The sequence below is a fragment of the Melanostigma gelatinosum genome (genome assembly GCF_949748355.1).
Source record: "Melanostigma gelatinosum genome assembly, chromosome: 11".
NCBI classification, from domain to species: Eukaryota; Metazoa; Chordata; class Actinopteri; order Perciformes; family Zoarcidae; genus Melanostigma; species Melanostigma gelatinosum.
This window is the reverse complement of record NC_136644.1, coordinates 20,305,200-20,320,471: the sequence shown is the minus strand read 5'-3', so window position 1 is coordinate 20,320,471 and position 15,272 is coordinate 20,305,200. Positions and strand designations below refer to the sequence as shown.

Below are 15,272 nucleotides of genomic sequence, written 5' to 3'. Positions count from 1 at the left end.
GTGTGTTTGTTTGGGAATGTAACAGGCTGACAATCCAAACTGTTTCCTGAATCATCTAACGGAGACTTAAAATACGTCAGGTCATCATTTGTTGGCGAAAAGGTGATTTAGACTTGTCAGAGCAGAGAGACACGTTTATTGCTCACAGTTGGTTGAATGTTTTCACCAATTTGCAGTAAAAAAATCATTTTTGACATCACAGCTAATCATTTAACAGATGCGGGTGTATTGTCAACCGCTGTTTTATTCATTACTTTATGGACTAAATGAAAATAAAACGCTTGAAACATGTGGAATCCACCAAAAGTGAAAAAGTGACTTTTGTCAAAGTAACATTCTGGTTGTTGGGGAACAGAATGACAAGAGTCTGCTGTTTAATTCCAATGCCACTCACAAATGAATGGAAGCTCATGGAGCCTTGGAACACAAGGAGACACACATCAAACATTCATTTTACTGCGCAGCAAAAGTGCAAAGTCTGCGTGATTTGTAGATGTGCTATGGTAGGCTACCCATACAAAAACAAAGGTTTGCTGCTCAATTACTTCTGTTGTTATCAGAAGCTGTTGAAACCTGACACACAGCTGCCTACAGTATGGATGTATGATTTCTTTTCTTCATGTCGAGACAGATTGATCTTAAGACATTTAAATGTCTTCACCAGTGTGTTAATAGCTGTGCTTTCATACCTCTGCACTCCCTCAGTTGCTATGAGACACACAACTGTACAATAAGAAGCAGTCAGCTGGTTTGTGTTTTGGTCTCCTGGGTAGATTCAAACAAAAAAGGCTTAAGCTCATATACAATTTATTTTACATTTCACACAAAATACTAAAGGGCAATTGGTTTTCACTTGGTTAAATTGTTGAAACCTGCCTGTTGCCTTATTACGATAATTTACCTTCCCATCCAGTAATAGAAACTTCGGCCCACACACCTCTCAGCAACATGTGTCGCTTAAAAGACGACTCCCTTGATCCTCATGGTTTTGACTTGCTTACAGATTCGTAGTGTCAGCATTCAGCCTGTGATTAATGAACAAACATCAGCTTTCATTTCCAGTCAGCTGCCTCACATACAAGTATTGAAACTGTCTCAGGCCTTTGTTTGAATTTCCCCCTCTATGTCTTTGTTCCTCTTTTATTTTTCTGTTTTTTTTAGCAACACCTGCTGTGCAAACACTTGTCAACCCCCCCTTGTACCCTGCTATCTGCAGCCAATGTATCAGCTGAGACTTACCCCTCCCCAACCACACCCTGACCCCAGACCAGCTGTCTGGATGCTGACATTCCGTCCGTACAGACGGACTGTTCCTTGACACGATGCAGTTTTTCCCGTCCTTTCAGAGTAGTGTTTTAATATGATTCATTCCACCATCACTGGCCCCACGTCAGATGCTGTTTCAGGTGGTTTCCGCTGGGCTGCATGGACCCCGTCTAATCGTCTCTGGCTGAAGGTCCAGATCAGCTGCTGCTGTCATTGTGTTTGTCAGTCATGACGCCATAATCTATCTTGTTTTTCAACTGAGGGCAAATCTGTTTTGCTCAATGATCTGTGAACAGCAACAAAGGTGTGTTGAGTTGAATCAGCACACTTGCCCAGCTGGGAAAAGCCACTTTAGCCGAATTTGGAGAGGAACTAAGCTCTTTATCAGACTTCTTCTCACCTCTGACTTCACAAGTGAGAAGTTTTTGAGAAAGTTTTTCTTTCTTTCCCTTTGTCGCCAGCCGTTTCACCAGCTGCCCTGTGACTGCTGCCGCTGTGCTGAGTAATGCCAGCATGTGTCCAAGTGAGACTGCAGCTGTGAAGGGAACCCTTTCCTGCTGACCTCAGCAGCTTTCTCCTGCGTTTTGTTGTCTTTTCATGTGACGGTGGCCCTCAAATACCAACGGATGTTTGCTGATTGGAAATGAAATCAAAAACCGTATCAAGTGTAAATGGTTTTCGTAAAGAAATCCGGCAGGGTTTTCAATTTTCTCAAGTGGATTGCTCTCATCAGGTTTTAAGGTTAAATGAGCCTTTAGATGGTAAATTATAAACTAAAAGTAAATAATTGACATGACATTCTGAGCCTCACAGAGCCGCTAGCCAGCTGTTGTTTTCATGGCGACTAAATGGCATGAATAGCTCTATGCTATTACATTGCATCATTTTATCCGAATTATATCTTTTTTTAATTGGGCATTATCTCTTAACCTGGGTGAAAGATGCTATATAAATGTAAAGTCTGATTAGTTCATTGATACATATCAGTTCAATTTGCAGCCAAACGGCAGCTTTACGACTTATAGTAGAGTTACAACCAAAGCTGTCAATTATTCAATGCCTTTTAAACTTTTTTTTAATGCTGTGACCTTTTATTTTGAAGGGAAAAGACAGTGACGGGCCACCTTCGTGTGGCACAAACAGCACTTCCTGATTGACCACATTCCAGTTCATTAGATTGGCCAAGTAAACACAGCAGAGCCGAGATATCACAGGGCCCTCCCTCTCGTTCCTGTTGTCTGTGGCGACCGGCTCCAAGTCGTTCGTCACCGCTCAGGCACTCGATGGCGGGAGGATCCTTTTGATGCTCTGGATTTGATATTTATTCCTTTAATTCCTCGCAGGTAGCGGCGTCATATCGATCACAAGAGAGGGCGACGGCACATCACACACGCAAGTGGAAGTAAAGTTAACCACCTGTACTATTACGTCATGTATATCCGACGGCATATTTACAAGGAAATGGTTGGGTGAAGTAACACTTTTTCCGGAGGTTGATAGAAATGCGTGTTTGTCGTTGAATGAAAGTGCAGAAAGTCTTCTCACATGTTGTTGAAGTGTAATTTGAGGCAGTATCTCTGCGGCGCCAACTGATAACAAGTAACAGGTGTGACAGGTGAACTTGACTGCCAATCAGGCTCGAGGCAATAACAACAATGCATTACTGCCCGTTTGTTTTTTCCTTTTGATATTCGTCTAAAGAGGTTTAATCTCAAACACGAGGAAACGAATGATATTTTCGTGGGTTAGATTGTTTGCATTACAGATATTGCTCCTGAGTCTAGCTGTTGACTAATAGACAGTGATTGCTCCTCTACAGCTGGTTGACTCACATGAAATTCAGCTCACTGCCATGTGAGGACCGGGAATACTCGTTAAAGTGTTCCGTGTGTGTCTGAAGTTGCATGTGGGAAAGTACCAGTTCATTTGACTTTAGGGTTACACACTGAACATCATTATGAAATCTATCATTTTAATGCTGACTTCCACTCAACAGATCCCTAATCTACAGGACCACCTGGCATCATCATTATTATTATTATTATTATTATTATTATTATTATTATTATTATTATTATAGAATCACATTAACACAACGCAGTATCTTTTGACCGTGCTGCGTCCATTTCTATGATGTTCAATGCAGTTCTGTTCAGTTATATTGCTAAACGTTTGATTGTTTTGTTGCATTATCCAGTTAGCGTACAGATGATTCTGTCACTCTATCTACTGTATTATTTCTGATGACAGAAGATATTAAATTAATCAAATGTAAAAAATGAGGGACGTTGTTGCATTGCTCATCATGGTGACGTAACCATTTGTAAGTTTAGATGCTGAGTGACTTTAAACTGACTGGTTCATCGAGATGTAATGGCCGATCCGGCCGGTTAGGTTACAGTTCTTGTATTTCCAGTTCACAGAGTCCCGTCTGTAAGTAGCAGGTATTATTTTATATGAAACGATGACTACATCTTAAAGTAAAACTGAAATATCAAATTGTTCCTGTTTCAAATGAGAAATGTCTTACTTGGTCTGGTAGCTTATGATGGTTAATGTCAGCAAACTATAAATATATATTTTTGAGTAACTGACATCACTGATGACGTTTGCCTTACGTTATTTCTGTATTTCTGCTCATGTTACCCTACGTTTCAGGATTAACCCACAGTTCTTTCAAAGGTTTGACCCTCAGCTTTACTTTCATCCACATTAGATCAAGAGTTTAGAAATGTATTTCATGTGTTTATATATTACCCATAGTGTAATTGTTGCATCAATGTGATGAAGTGTCTGGATTTGTCAGGTGTTTAATTCACCAGATTAGACGTAAATAGACTGTATAGATTATTAGAATAGATTGATGTTGATAAGTGCCAGGATGTTGTCTTTGTTGCTCCACATCACGTTTAAAACCTGTACCGCTCTGTTTTTTTCTCTGCAGATCATCTCGAAAGAAGCAAGCCGGCTCATTTACATTCAAGGTATGTCGTTTGTTTTTCTTTGTGCATTACTACGAACAGTTGTTAAGTTTAACCAAACCCTGTTGCTGAAACGGGGCACTGTCACTTTAACGGTCAGATCTGCTGACGCTGGTGAGGTTGTGAATGGACCAAAACAATGCACTGATCACCCTCACTGACCATCAGAAGGTCAGGGACAAATGCGTCATGCTGCTTTTTTGTTGTTGTTGTTTAGAGACATAAAGCAAAGGACAGCCTCCTAACTGACACTTATCGACTTGTACAGCATTTGCAGGGATGTTATTGTTCTCTGATCAAAACTTGGCAGCAGCAGCATAAAGTAGCAGTATAGATGGAGCGTAGAGTGTGACATTGCTCTGGGACGAGGAAAGACATTTTCTTTTTAACGATTGAGTCACCACAGAGGTATGAACCCGCTCGCCACACCTTCATGATAAATGGGACTCCTGTTCTGCTTTCTCTTCAGTCAAGGGCCTCTGTCTTCTATACGAGCTGCTGTCAAACAAAGTAAGTCGACGCTTTGATAACTCTTTGAATACGTTTTGTAGAAGATGAAACATCTTTAATGGGAGAGTTAGCAACTTTTTCAGGATGAATCATAATTTTCCTTCAGAAAAGTGACAGTACAGTTGTATTTTTAGTTTACTAATGTTGACAAATGGAAATTAAACTGTCATGTTCGCACAAATGTAAAATGAATGTCTGTAAAATATGTTCATGTATTTTTAAAGGTAAACAACTAACCTGTGCAGGGACGCATAATTAATATGATCTTTCTTCCTTCAGCAAGAACAAACTCTCAGAGTGACCACAACAGAGAAAGAAGGTAACGTAAACAATCATTTTGCTTCTCATTGATGTGGATTGAAATGGCCGACTGTGGTTATCTCATTTGTTGTGTTGTTGCTTTACTAATAACCCTAATAGGAGCACTGTATGTTTCCAGTTAGGCTAAGAAAGAAATGTAATTATCGATGAGGAATAAATCATTTGTAAGGTGGACTGGATGTGGATGTGCATTTTGGTGTCCTGAATGGATGTCATAGATATGTGTGGTTTGTATTTCAGGCGACCAGAGATCACCATCGTCTCAGCCGGACCACTGGTCAGTAACAACTGGTTCTCAGGAAACTCTGTGGTTTTCTCTCATCCTCCTCGGTCAGGCTGGTCTGCAGGCATCCAGGCTGTTCCCCAGGTAGGCCTCATCTGATGGACAGATTGAGTGTCATCAGTGAACATGCTTGTGGTTCTGTGCTGCCCACGAATAAAAAATAAATAAGTAAATAAAGCCAGAATTTTAAAGTTCCCTCTCCCAGAATCTTTTCAACAGACACCAAACATTTTATTTCATTTCCCAACATGAAGGTCTAAATATTGACGTATCCACACATATCCACACTGCTAAAGTTTAGGTGGAGAAATTTTGGCCTAAAGTAGTAGAATTCGATCTAAAAAGACTGGAGTCAGCCGAACACACAGTGTGTATGTTTTGAATTGTAGATGGTTTTTTCTTTAAAGTTTGAGAACGTAACTTAAAAAACGACTAACGCACTCAGCAGGTACCATAAGCAGAAATGTTATACTATATGGAATAATAATGTGTGCTGGTGTGTCTTTCTCATGACTTAGCCCCCACCATCCTATGACCAGGTGATTCATGAGAAGACCCAGGAAGAGCACATTGTCAAACCTACTGCAGCCCCCCGTCAGACAACCTGCAGCATCACAAGTGCCACGCAGACTGACCCTGTGAGGGAAGACACCAGTGCTGCTGCTCCACAGTCGGCAGGGAAAAGACCTGCAGGTGAGGCATAGGAGAATCATCTGTGTGGGTGACGGTTATTTCTGCTCTACGTGGTGATTCTTTCATGACGATTACATTTCCTTCCAGGTAAAAAGCCACAAAAACCACCGAGGCCGTCACTACCGAAACCGCTGGACAGAGAACCAGTCGGGACTAATACTCTAGTATCCACAAAGGCTGAGGACCAAAGTGACGCCGAGTCAGATGTAAAGCAACCCGACCAATCAGGTTCCACTCACACCTGCAGTAGATCTGTGACTGTACACTGGGACATTCCTCTCTCTGTCACTGCTGAAACTACTCCCTCTTCACCTGACTCAGAGCACAGGCGACGCCCCGTTCCACTTCCTCGTACGAAACCCCAAAAGCAGGCGGTCACAAACGAGGTCAAAGTTCAGACTTTGGTCAAGCTCAGTGAACATTGTGACAGCATTCAATCGGATCCAGAAGCGGTCTCCTCCAATAAGTATTTAAAGGAGTTATTGGCGGTCTTTAGTGCGGATAACGAGTGTGCGGAGAACGGCGACTACGCCAACCAATCAGACGAGGCCTTACAAGGTGAGGATGCAGGTGGCGAAATGAGCACCAACCACAGTCAACGCAATATCCGGGCCAGGATCCAGGCCTTTGAGACCCAGGCTAGCACCGAGGATGGAAACGCGGTTGAAATGGCCAAACCACAACCCGCACCCAGGAAGGCGACCAACAAACCTTCAGTTGCTGCTAAACCTTCTGTCGCTCTTAAACTTGAGTTAAGCCACAGTGTAGATAATGGCTATCAAAACGTATCGATCACAAACGTCCCCCAAATCCCTTCAACCGCCCCAAGACCTGTGCCCCCGAGGAAACCTGCGGAACTACCTGTAAAAGAGGAACTGGAGATTTTACTCAATAAGAGATCACGTCCTTCTGTATTGACCAGAGACAACAGCATCCATGAAGAGGACACGCCACCAGTCCCTCCAGTGAAGCCTTTTAAGGAACCTCTGCAACCCAACCTTAATATAAACAACCACAACTCAACTGCTAGGGTCACAGAGAATGTGTATGTGGACAGTCCATCAAGTGAGCAGCAGTTTATTTTTATTACTTGTATATTGTGTAAGACAAAAGACAGCGGTCTGTAGCAATGCACTCTACGTAACATTTGCATTACAGATTCATCTATTGATTCATTTTTTTGATTAAGATCAAAGATCTTGTGTCAGATCAAGTATGTAGTGTGTTCTCTGACTTGGGTCCCCTTCAGCCTTAAATCAAAGGGCTCAGCCACATTTATTTGCTCACATTCCAGAGGCATTTAATACTTAGTATCTTAAATATTTCGATATTTACTCTGAACTTGTTCTTTTAACAGCGAATCAATTCACAAAAATCGTCTCAATCACCGAATAGATGAAGTACTTCTGTTTACATTGTGTAAAAACACAGCTACAGTCAAGTGTCTCCTTGTTCAGATCACGTCGCGGTCAAACCTGTAGACGGCAATGGAGGCTCTTCGCCCAGACCAAGTATGACACGGAGACCAACCACCATCAGGGTCCCCAGCAAAGCCGGTTCATGTAAAGTCCCTCTGACACAGCAAACCTCATGTGATAACCGTCAAAATATACTGGAGTTAAAATACTTTCATTCTACACATCACTTCTGGAGCAGAACGTTGTGGTAAAGAGTTTTTTTTTTTCTTTCCTCAGTGTCTGATAACTTTGAGGACACGCCCCCTCCTCTCCCTGCTCAGAAGCCCATCGGCTCCCTAAACACCTCAGCGAATCGCAGACAAAGCCAGACGCCCACCCTCCCCCACCAGGTAAGATTTGCATCCCACTGAGAAATAATTAACCGATAAACTCTGCAAACCCTCTGAACACCACAGAAGAGGTGATTTTCACGTATTTCAGCCTTCATTCAGAAATATTGTCTAATCACAGGGTTTTGTGCTATTAGTGTATATGTACTTATAAACTATGACGTGGAAAATTTGGATCCCATAAAGTCTCTCTCAATCAGGTTTATCGAGTGTCAGCTGTGTAGCTTCCCTGTAGCCATTGTAGTCCCTTGAACGTGTCGCCTGCTGTTGAGCTGAAGCTAGCTCTGGCTGAATGCCATGTGTTGTAGCCTGGTTTCTATGGTGCCCAGTGCTGTAGGCTGTGAGTGTGTTTTAGTGGCAATACAAAAGACCAATTGGATTCTTCTGCAGGAGTCTTTCCCGTCTGGGCCAGAGCCATCACTACCACCTCGGTGAGTGAGAGTGGAAAGAATTCAGTACAAATTTAAACGTCAGACGATGGTGCACTTTGTAGACATGCTACTCAACTTGATGATGGTGTTGCACTTCAGGAGGCTGACTTCAAGAGGCAAAACCCTTCCTCCTCGCCCACCTCTAGCCAAAACAGGCCCAGGAAGACCTCCCGCACCCAGCCTTCAGGCCCTAGGTCGATCCCATTCAACACAATTGGAAGCTTCACCTAAACCCCAGACACAGAAGCCCCACAGGAAAGGACCTGTCTTACCTCCAAGGCCCAACCCCGGCCACCGTCTCTACAACAAATACACTGTGAGAAAGATCCCACTGCACGACTAATGCATGTTCCGAATGCCTCTTGATGAGCACCGGTTTCATTTTTGCTTTCATTAAACAGCTTCAACTTCCTCATGGGATTGCTTCCTTCGACTACAATGGGAGTGACACAGGAGAACTGTCATTTCAGGTGTCTGAACTACTTTCATTGGCTTACGTGTTGCCTGAACATAAAAGTGCACTACTAGCCTTCTAAAACCGCTCCAAGACATCCATATAGTTGATTCAGCAATAGTGAATAACCTTTGTTGTCCTTTTCAATAGAAAAATGAGGTGCTCCTGCTGCTAGATGAGATCGACCACAATATGTTTGAGTGCCAAGTTGGAGACACCAAAGGCAGAGTACAGAAGTCTCACATGATGGTCATAACTCCTGTTTCCTCCGTCTCACACATGCCCCCGCCACAGGTGATATTTATGAGTAAACCATTTATTTGACACTTGAGTCTATCTTGCCCAGAGGGCTCTGTTACATTAACCTCTCTCTCTCCATAGGATGCCGGTTCAGGTGGAGCTGGTCCTGAGCTTAAGGTGCAGGCCATACATGACTTCAATCCAGGTGAAACCGCTGCAAATACTGACTGAGATAAGACAAGAACACTAACATGAGAAAATATATTGAAAGAATAGTTAGTTTTAACTTTCTTTTTAAAAGTTCTGCATTTCTGGAGCTAGACCCAGGAGGTGATTAGCATAAAGACTGGTAGCAGCAACAGCTAGCCTGGCTCTCTCCAATGGTAAAAAATACGTACACGGATTCACTAAAATTGTGCGCTTTTAAGGAGTAGGAAGAATGTGTTTATTCAAAGACAAACAGAAACTTAAAAAGAAAGATTTATGATTTTTTTGCACTTAAGAGAGAGGGAGAGACGGCTAGCTGTTTCTCCCTGCTTCCCATCTTAATGCTAGGCTAAGCTAAGCTAAAATAAGCTAAACTAAGATTAGCTTAAAATAAGCTAAGCTAAGCAAGGCTAATCGCTCCCTAATTCCAGGTCCATAACGCACAGAAAGGAGATTCTCAAAAAAGCAAATAGCCCAAAATGTCATTATTATTTCAAACTGTTATTGTGATGCATATTTTTTTTAAGTATAGATACTAGCTGTTGGAAGATAATCCAAACTAGCATATAACTAAAACTCATTTTTAACAATTATTTGTTGTTTTGCATTTGGCAGAACGTGTTCAGATTATGTTCTTGACGCCATGAACAGCTGTTTGTTCTGCACACACAGAGGGTCCAGGAGAGCTGGGTCTGAGAGCAGGAGATGTTGTGACCATGGTGGAGCAGGTGGACAGCGAGTGGTACAGAGGCACTTGTAGGGGATCTTCCGGTTTCTTTCCCACCAATTATGTCAAAGTACTTGTAAGTTTCAACCATTGAAATCCATTCTTGCACTGCATCGGTCTTTGGTTAAATGTTTCGTATGATTTAGGATTTCCTAAATAAAAGAATTATCATTTCTCCAACTAGTCAAATTCCCCAAAACCGCTCCCTGAACAGAAAGCGAGGCCACCGTCTGCAACAGTCAGGTAAGGTTTTTTTTTACCTGATAAACTCTTTGCACTCGCCTTTACAAACCACCCTGATGAACTAACCCAACATCTGAAAATGTTGCGGCCTCCACTAAAGCGGTCCGAGATGCGTGGCGAGGTTCGACTTTGAGGGGGAGAACAGCGGTGAGCTGTCGTTCTCTGAGGGCGACGTGATCCAGCTGAAGGCGTTGGTTGGACAGGACTGGGCTCGGGGACAGATCGCCGCCTCGACGGGTATCTTCCCTCTTAACTTTGTCGAGGTCATTGAAGATCTGCCTCCAGCCCCAAGTCAGCAGAAGACACAGTCCATCAGGATAGCACTGCCCGGTAAGAGTACCTGGAAGGGCCGAGACTAAATTCATTCACTCTTTTCACAATGTGCCGATTTGGCCACCAAACCGAACCCTAATACTACAGCAGTATGTTATCGTCTTGCTCCTCTTATTGAAACAAAAGAGCAGCTTTGTGCATCAGTGTGTGGCGCCTCCCTCTGTGGCATGCCAGGAATTGTTTCTATTTCATGAAATAGCTGTTTACAAAAGGTCTCAACACACTCAGCCATGAGATGAAATCCCTCCTCACAAAGTTTTCCAATCCTATTTTATTTATTCAGTTAGCTGTTGAAGTATAATGTCTGTAGGTTTCTTTATGTAAGAAACAACTTTTCATGAAAAAACTTTGGCATAACTTTGTCTCTGTTTTCCCTATAGTTAGTAGCAGACGACATGGTTATTTCCAGGAACCCTTTCTGGAAAACAATTAGGGACATAAATTTAAGTTTTACCTCCCATCGTGAACTTTAAGATGTTTTATCTGCCTTTTGAGTTACATTCTGGTTGAGAAATACTGAACCTTATTGATATAAATATTACATTTATGGATGTAATTTGTTGGCCGTAAAGTCTGCAAAATAAAATGTTATACTCTGTATAAAAATACAGGAGTATGCAAATGTTACACATTTTACACAAATGAATTATTGCATACTTTAAATATATTATATAAAGTGTAGAGTGTAAACTCCCCACCAGGTAAAACCCCACAAAAAATACAGAGGAGACACTGCATTATGTCAGTTACACATCAATATGTTCATAATACCCAAGTGTGCCCACAGATTTCTCCTTTTTCTATTTTGTTTCCTGATGGGATGGTATGCGTTTCCTTTTTACTAACTTGTTCATCATTTTTTCCCATAGGCATGGTTGCTCCTCCGAGTACGCACCCTGAAGCGGCCAAACCTGCTCAGGTGACACATATTCATGTAAACGGACACATCATACACACCCAATGTGTTCCGTAAAACAAACAAAATCGGATCAAATAAGTTTGTTCCAGCTGAATGTTGTAAGTGTGTGTGTAACAATGTCCTCTCCCCTCTCGTCCTGCTCACTCTGTAGGCGTCTCAGCCCGCTGTGGAGTGGGGGGTGGCTCTGTACGACTATGATGGGAATTCAGACGGCGACCTGTCGTTTCAACAGGGCGACCGGATCCTGATCAGCCGCCATGTTGACGCTGAGTGGAGCTGCGGCCGGCTCAACGGCACAGAGGGCGTGTTCCCCAGGGCTTTTGTTGAGAGCAGCACAGGTATGAAGATGCAAAACGATTATCATCCTCAGTCCTACTCATTGAACTTATCATTGGTGTCAATAGAGATACATATTTAGAGGGTGAATCATTCTATGTCTCTTCGGAAAATAAGATGTGAATCTACTCAAAATTACAAATGTGGTGGTGAACTACTTTGATACACATTCTTCAAGTAATTAAATGCATTTTCTTTTTAAAAAGACACTTTTCACAAATCTGAAGTACATTTACTTAAGTACTGTACCTGAGTATTTCCATTTCATTAATGACTTTAATTACTCCACTACATTTGTCTGACAGCTTTAGTTACTTTACAGACTACAGCTTTTCATGTCCTCCCTGCCCAGTGAAACCCATGTATCTTTTGAATCTGCATATTTGTCATTGTTAATGAAGTGTTCCTTTATGGATTGAAAAAATTCCCATACTTCTTCAAAAAGAGTCAGCTGGAAAATGCACGTCTCAAAGCTGAAAACAGCTGTTTTTCTTGTTTGACTTTGTTAGAGATACGTGGTTCTCACAGGACAGCGACGCTACACATCAACATTTTACTGCTCTGTGTCTATTTGTCATACTTTAAGTGAAGTGTTTTCCGTGTGGCATTGCCACTTTTACTTAAGTAAAGGATGTAAATATTCCTTCCACCACTGACTGAAGTTGTTCTGCAGCATTTCAAAGTGACAGGCAACTTTATTAGTGATTCAGCTGCCAATTATTGTATCAATGAATTGATTAGTGTCTTGAAGGTGGCTTCTTGACTCAAATTGCTAGTTTGGCTTGACCAAGATATTCAGTTTACCATTTCATTAGTCAGAGAAAAGCACCAAATACTCACTGTTCAGTAGCTTGAACTGGGTATTGCATGGTATTTGTACTTGGGAAAAGTATTTAAACCATTTGTTGGTTGTCAACTAATTCATTGTTTCAGCTCTAAAACAAATGGGACAGTTTTGTCAAACCGGCATCATTCTTTGTCATTAATTAATGAAGTATGTTATTTCTTCAGCAGGTCAGCAGCCTAATAACCAGCAGAGTGGGGCTGCTGCTGGAAGTAGAGGCAAGGCAATGTTTGACTATCCGTCACAATGTGACGAGGAGCTCTCTCTGCAGGTAGAGTGATTTTGTTTTTTATGAATAAATTCACAGACAAAGACTGTCTCTAGAAAGCACTGCCATTCTATCGATCTCTCACTCCCTCTTCTTTCTCAGGTTGGGGATATTATAACTGGTCTGGAGCCCGTTGATGAAGAATGGTTCCTGGGTGACTTGAGAGGGAAACGGGCTCTGGTCCCTAAAAACTATGTGCAAGTACTGGGATAGTGTCACGTCACACTGTTGGATGACAAGAACTGGAATGAGATCAGAGGAGAGGTTTTCAGCCGTGGAGGTCTGAAGTGAACCGTCGGGAACTGGAATGCAGTATTTCATCAACAAATTGTGATCTTTTTTTAATTTGATGCCTGAACGTATAATGGTGTTCACAGAATAACAAACATATGTAAAGCTGGATGGTAATCTAAATGTAGCGTTGATTCATAAGCAGTTTTGGATTCTTCAACTGTGCATTTGCACCAACTAGTGGTTTCATTATTTTCCTCCCATCAGTTAGAATATACATTTTTCAAGTGCGATTACTTGACGATATCTCCTACTTTACCTTAATAACCTGGATTTTTACATGAAATAAGGTTCAAATAAAGGTCAGAACCTTGAAAGGAATAAAATGTTGCTACCAGATCAGGATGACTGACAACTTCTGTGATGCATGAATAAAGAAATGTCTACATGTAGAACCAATGCACAACTTAAACTTATCCAAGGATGGTTGTAACCTCGAGTTAATGAAAACACAACCGGTTGAGTTTAGCTTCACCAACATTAGATTATCCAATTCATTGCAGAAAAATGTTTTACTTACTAGAAGCACATGTTACCCCTGGATTCAAATATTGGGAACTAGAGGTAAACTTAATGCAAAATTAGTAATTTTATGCAGTTTAGGCTCCTTTATTCATACCTGCAAACTCATAAGAGGTGAAAAAGGTGACAAGCACCCGAACCCGAAACCCTGTCGGGGGTGCGGTGGCATGCTCCCCGGGAGAATTTTATTTCAAACATGAGCTTTCAAATATAGCATTCTGGTGTACTCCGAGAAGACAATTAAGTGGTAAGACATTTACTTTCAGCAAAAAACAAATGTATTATTCAGTGATGAATCAGTATTTCAGCTCTACTTGAACAGCTGGCTAGTTAGCTTTTTTATTTTTTTCAATCATTATTAACCTTTATTTAGACAAAATCCATTGAGACCGAGGTCTCATTTTCAAAAGTTTCAGTCATAAAAACACAGATGGCAAGAGTAGCGAGAACCATTGCCTGTACAAAAAAAGTGACAAGTTTTCATTGAACCCTGTTACTGTACGGCTTCATATTAACGTCCACTGTTGTATTATATGCATTCAATCCAGTTCAATTATTTAAATGAAAATGATAATCTACTCTGGCTATGGTAGTTTATCAAGAGTAAAATAATAGCTGTGATCTATACACACCTCTGCATTAGCAACCTGCTGAAATGAAGGTACAGGCACCTTAACCCTCTCATTACTTCAGGGTTCTTGAGAGCAACGTGGGACTGTTCGTCCACTGGCTGTGGTCATCACAGTGAACAGTGTGTACAGTGTGATGAGAGGGCACGTGAGCCCTTGTTGCTGTACTTTATCTCCTTGGAGCAGAGGCTGCATTTAGCATACCCTGCCTGGTCATTTACATTTTTTATTAAAGGTGTTTTAGACTGTCTCCTGGATGGGAGGCTCATAGCCATCGGCCCTCTCCACCTTGGCTCCGGTGTCATCACCGGTTGGCTTTGCAGTGCTGGTGGCTCCGCCCTCACCGTGGAGCTCCATCAGTTTGCCCACTGCAACAGAACACAAACAGCTTTTAACGAAAGGTTAAGGAGGACACTGGCAAATTTAAGCAACTGGATGTTTGAAGTGAAAACTGCAATGATGCTGTCGTGACATTTCATCCATCACGCCTCAAAGCCCATTCAGGATTTCACCTGGAAACCAGTGTGAGCAAACCTGCTTCATCCTTCCACACAACCAATGAAAACAGAATGGTTTTCTTGCAACACCAGGTGATCTCAATGGTTAGTAATCAGGCGATCATCTTGGACCAAAACTGTTCGTCATCATGCGTTCCCACAGTGTGTGTGGGCTCCTTTTGTGGAGAAACCATAAGAAATGAAAGAAAATCGATGATTTCTTTGCAAAGATGAGGATTTTGGGCATGCTGGGATACCAAACACGTACATGTTTTGTGACGTATTTGCGTAAACAAGCCGTAGGAACGGAAGGGGAGGGGATCGAGATTGCCGGGCTCCTCGCGGAGTTGAACAGGCAAAACCCTTGTCAAATAAATGAGATGACACAATGTGATGATCACAAAGACATTTATTGTCATGTGTATGGAAACCTGCATACACAATAAGAAGCCCAACAGGCTTTCCCACGA

At 41.9% G+C, this 15,272-nt stretch overlaps 1 protein-coding gene across 3 annotated transcripts; it reads left to right on the top strand.

Annotated features, from left to right (window-relative positions):
- The first annotated feature begins 4,663 nt into the window (after window positions 1-4,663).
- Window positions 4,664-13,462, top strand: sh3d19 (SH3 domain containing 19). Of its 3 annotated transcripts, none has more exons than XM_079277958.1 (19): window positions 4,664-4,757; window positions 5,037-5,076; window positions 5,319-5,445; window positions 5,901-6,054; window positions 6,142-7,119; window positions 7,512-7,616; window positions 7,749-7,861; window positions 8,252-8,292; window positions 8,392-8,608; window positions 8,694-8,762; window positions 8,897-9,040; window positions 9,128-9,191; window positions 9,866-9,996; window positions 10,105-10,163; window positions 10,264-10,493; window positions 11,366-11,415; window positions 11,567-11,753; window positions 12,763-12,866; window positions 12,966-13,462. In XM_079277958.1, the coding sequence occupies exons 1-19, from the start codon at window positions 4,688-4,690 to the stop codon at window positions 13,074-13,076; spliced, it is 2,994 nt and encodes a 997-aa protein (XP_079134084.1). In that variant the 5' UTR covers window positions 4,664-4,687; the 3' UTR covers window positions 13,077-13,462. The 3 variants fall into 3 exon arrangements, with proteins under 3 accessions (XP_079134084.1, XP_079134083.1, XP_079134082.1); XM_079277957.1 differs by having other exon boundaries at window positions 5,880-6,054; window positions 12,766-12,866; XM_079277956.1 differs by having other exon boundaries at window positions 5,880-6,054.
- The last annotated feature ends 1,810 nt before the right edge of the window (window positions 13,463-15,272 follow it).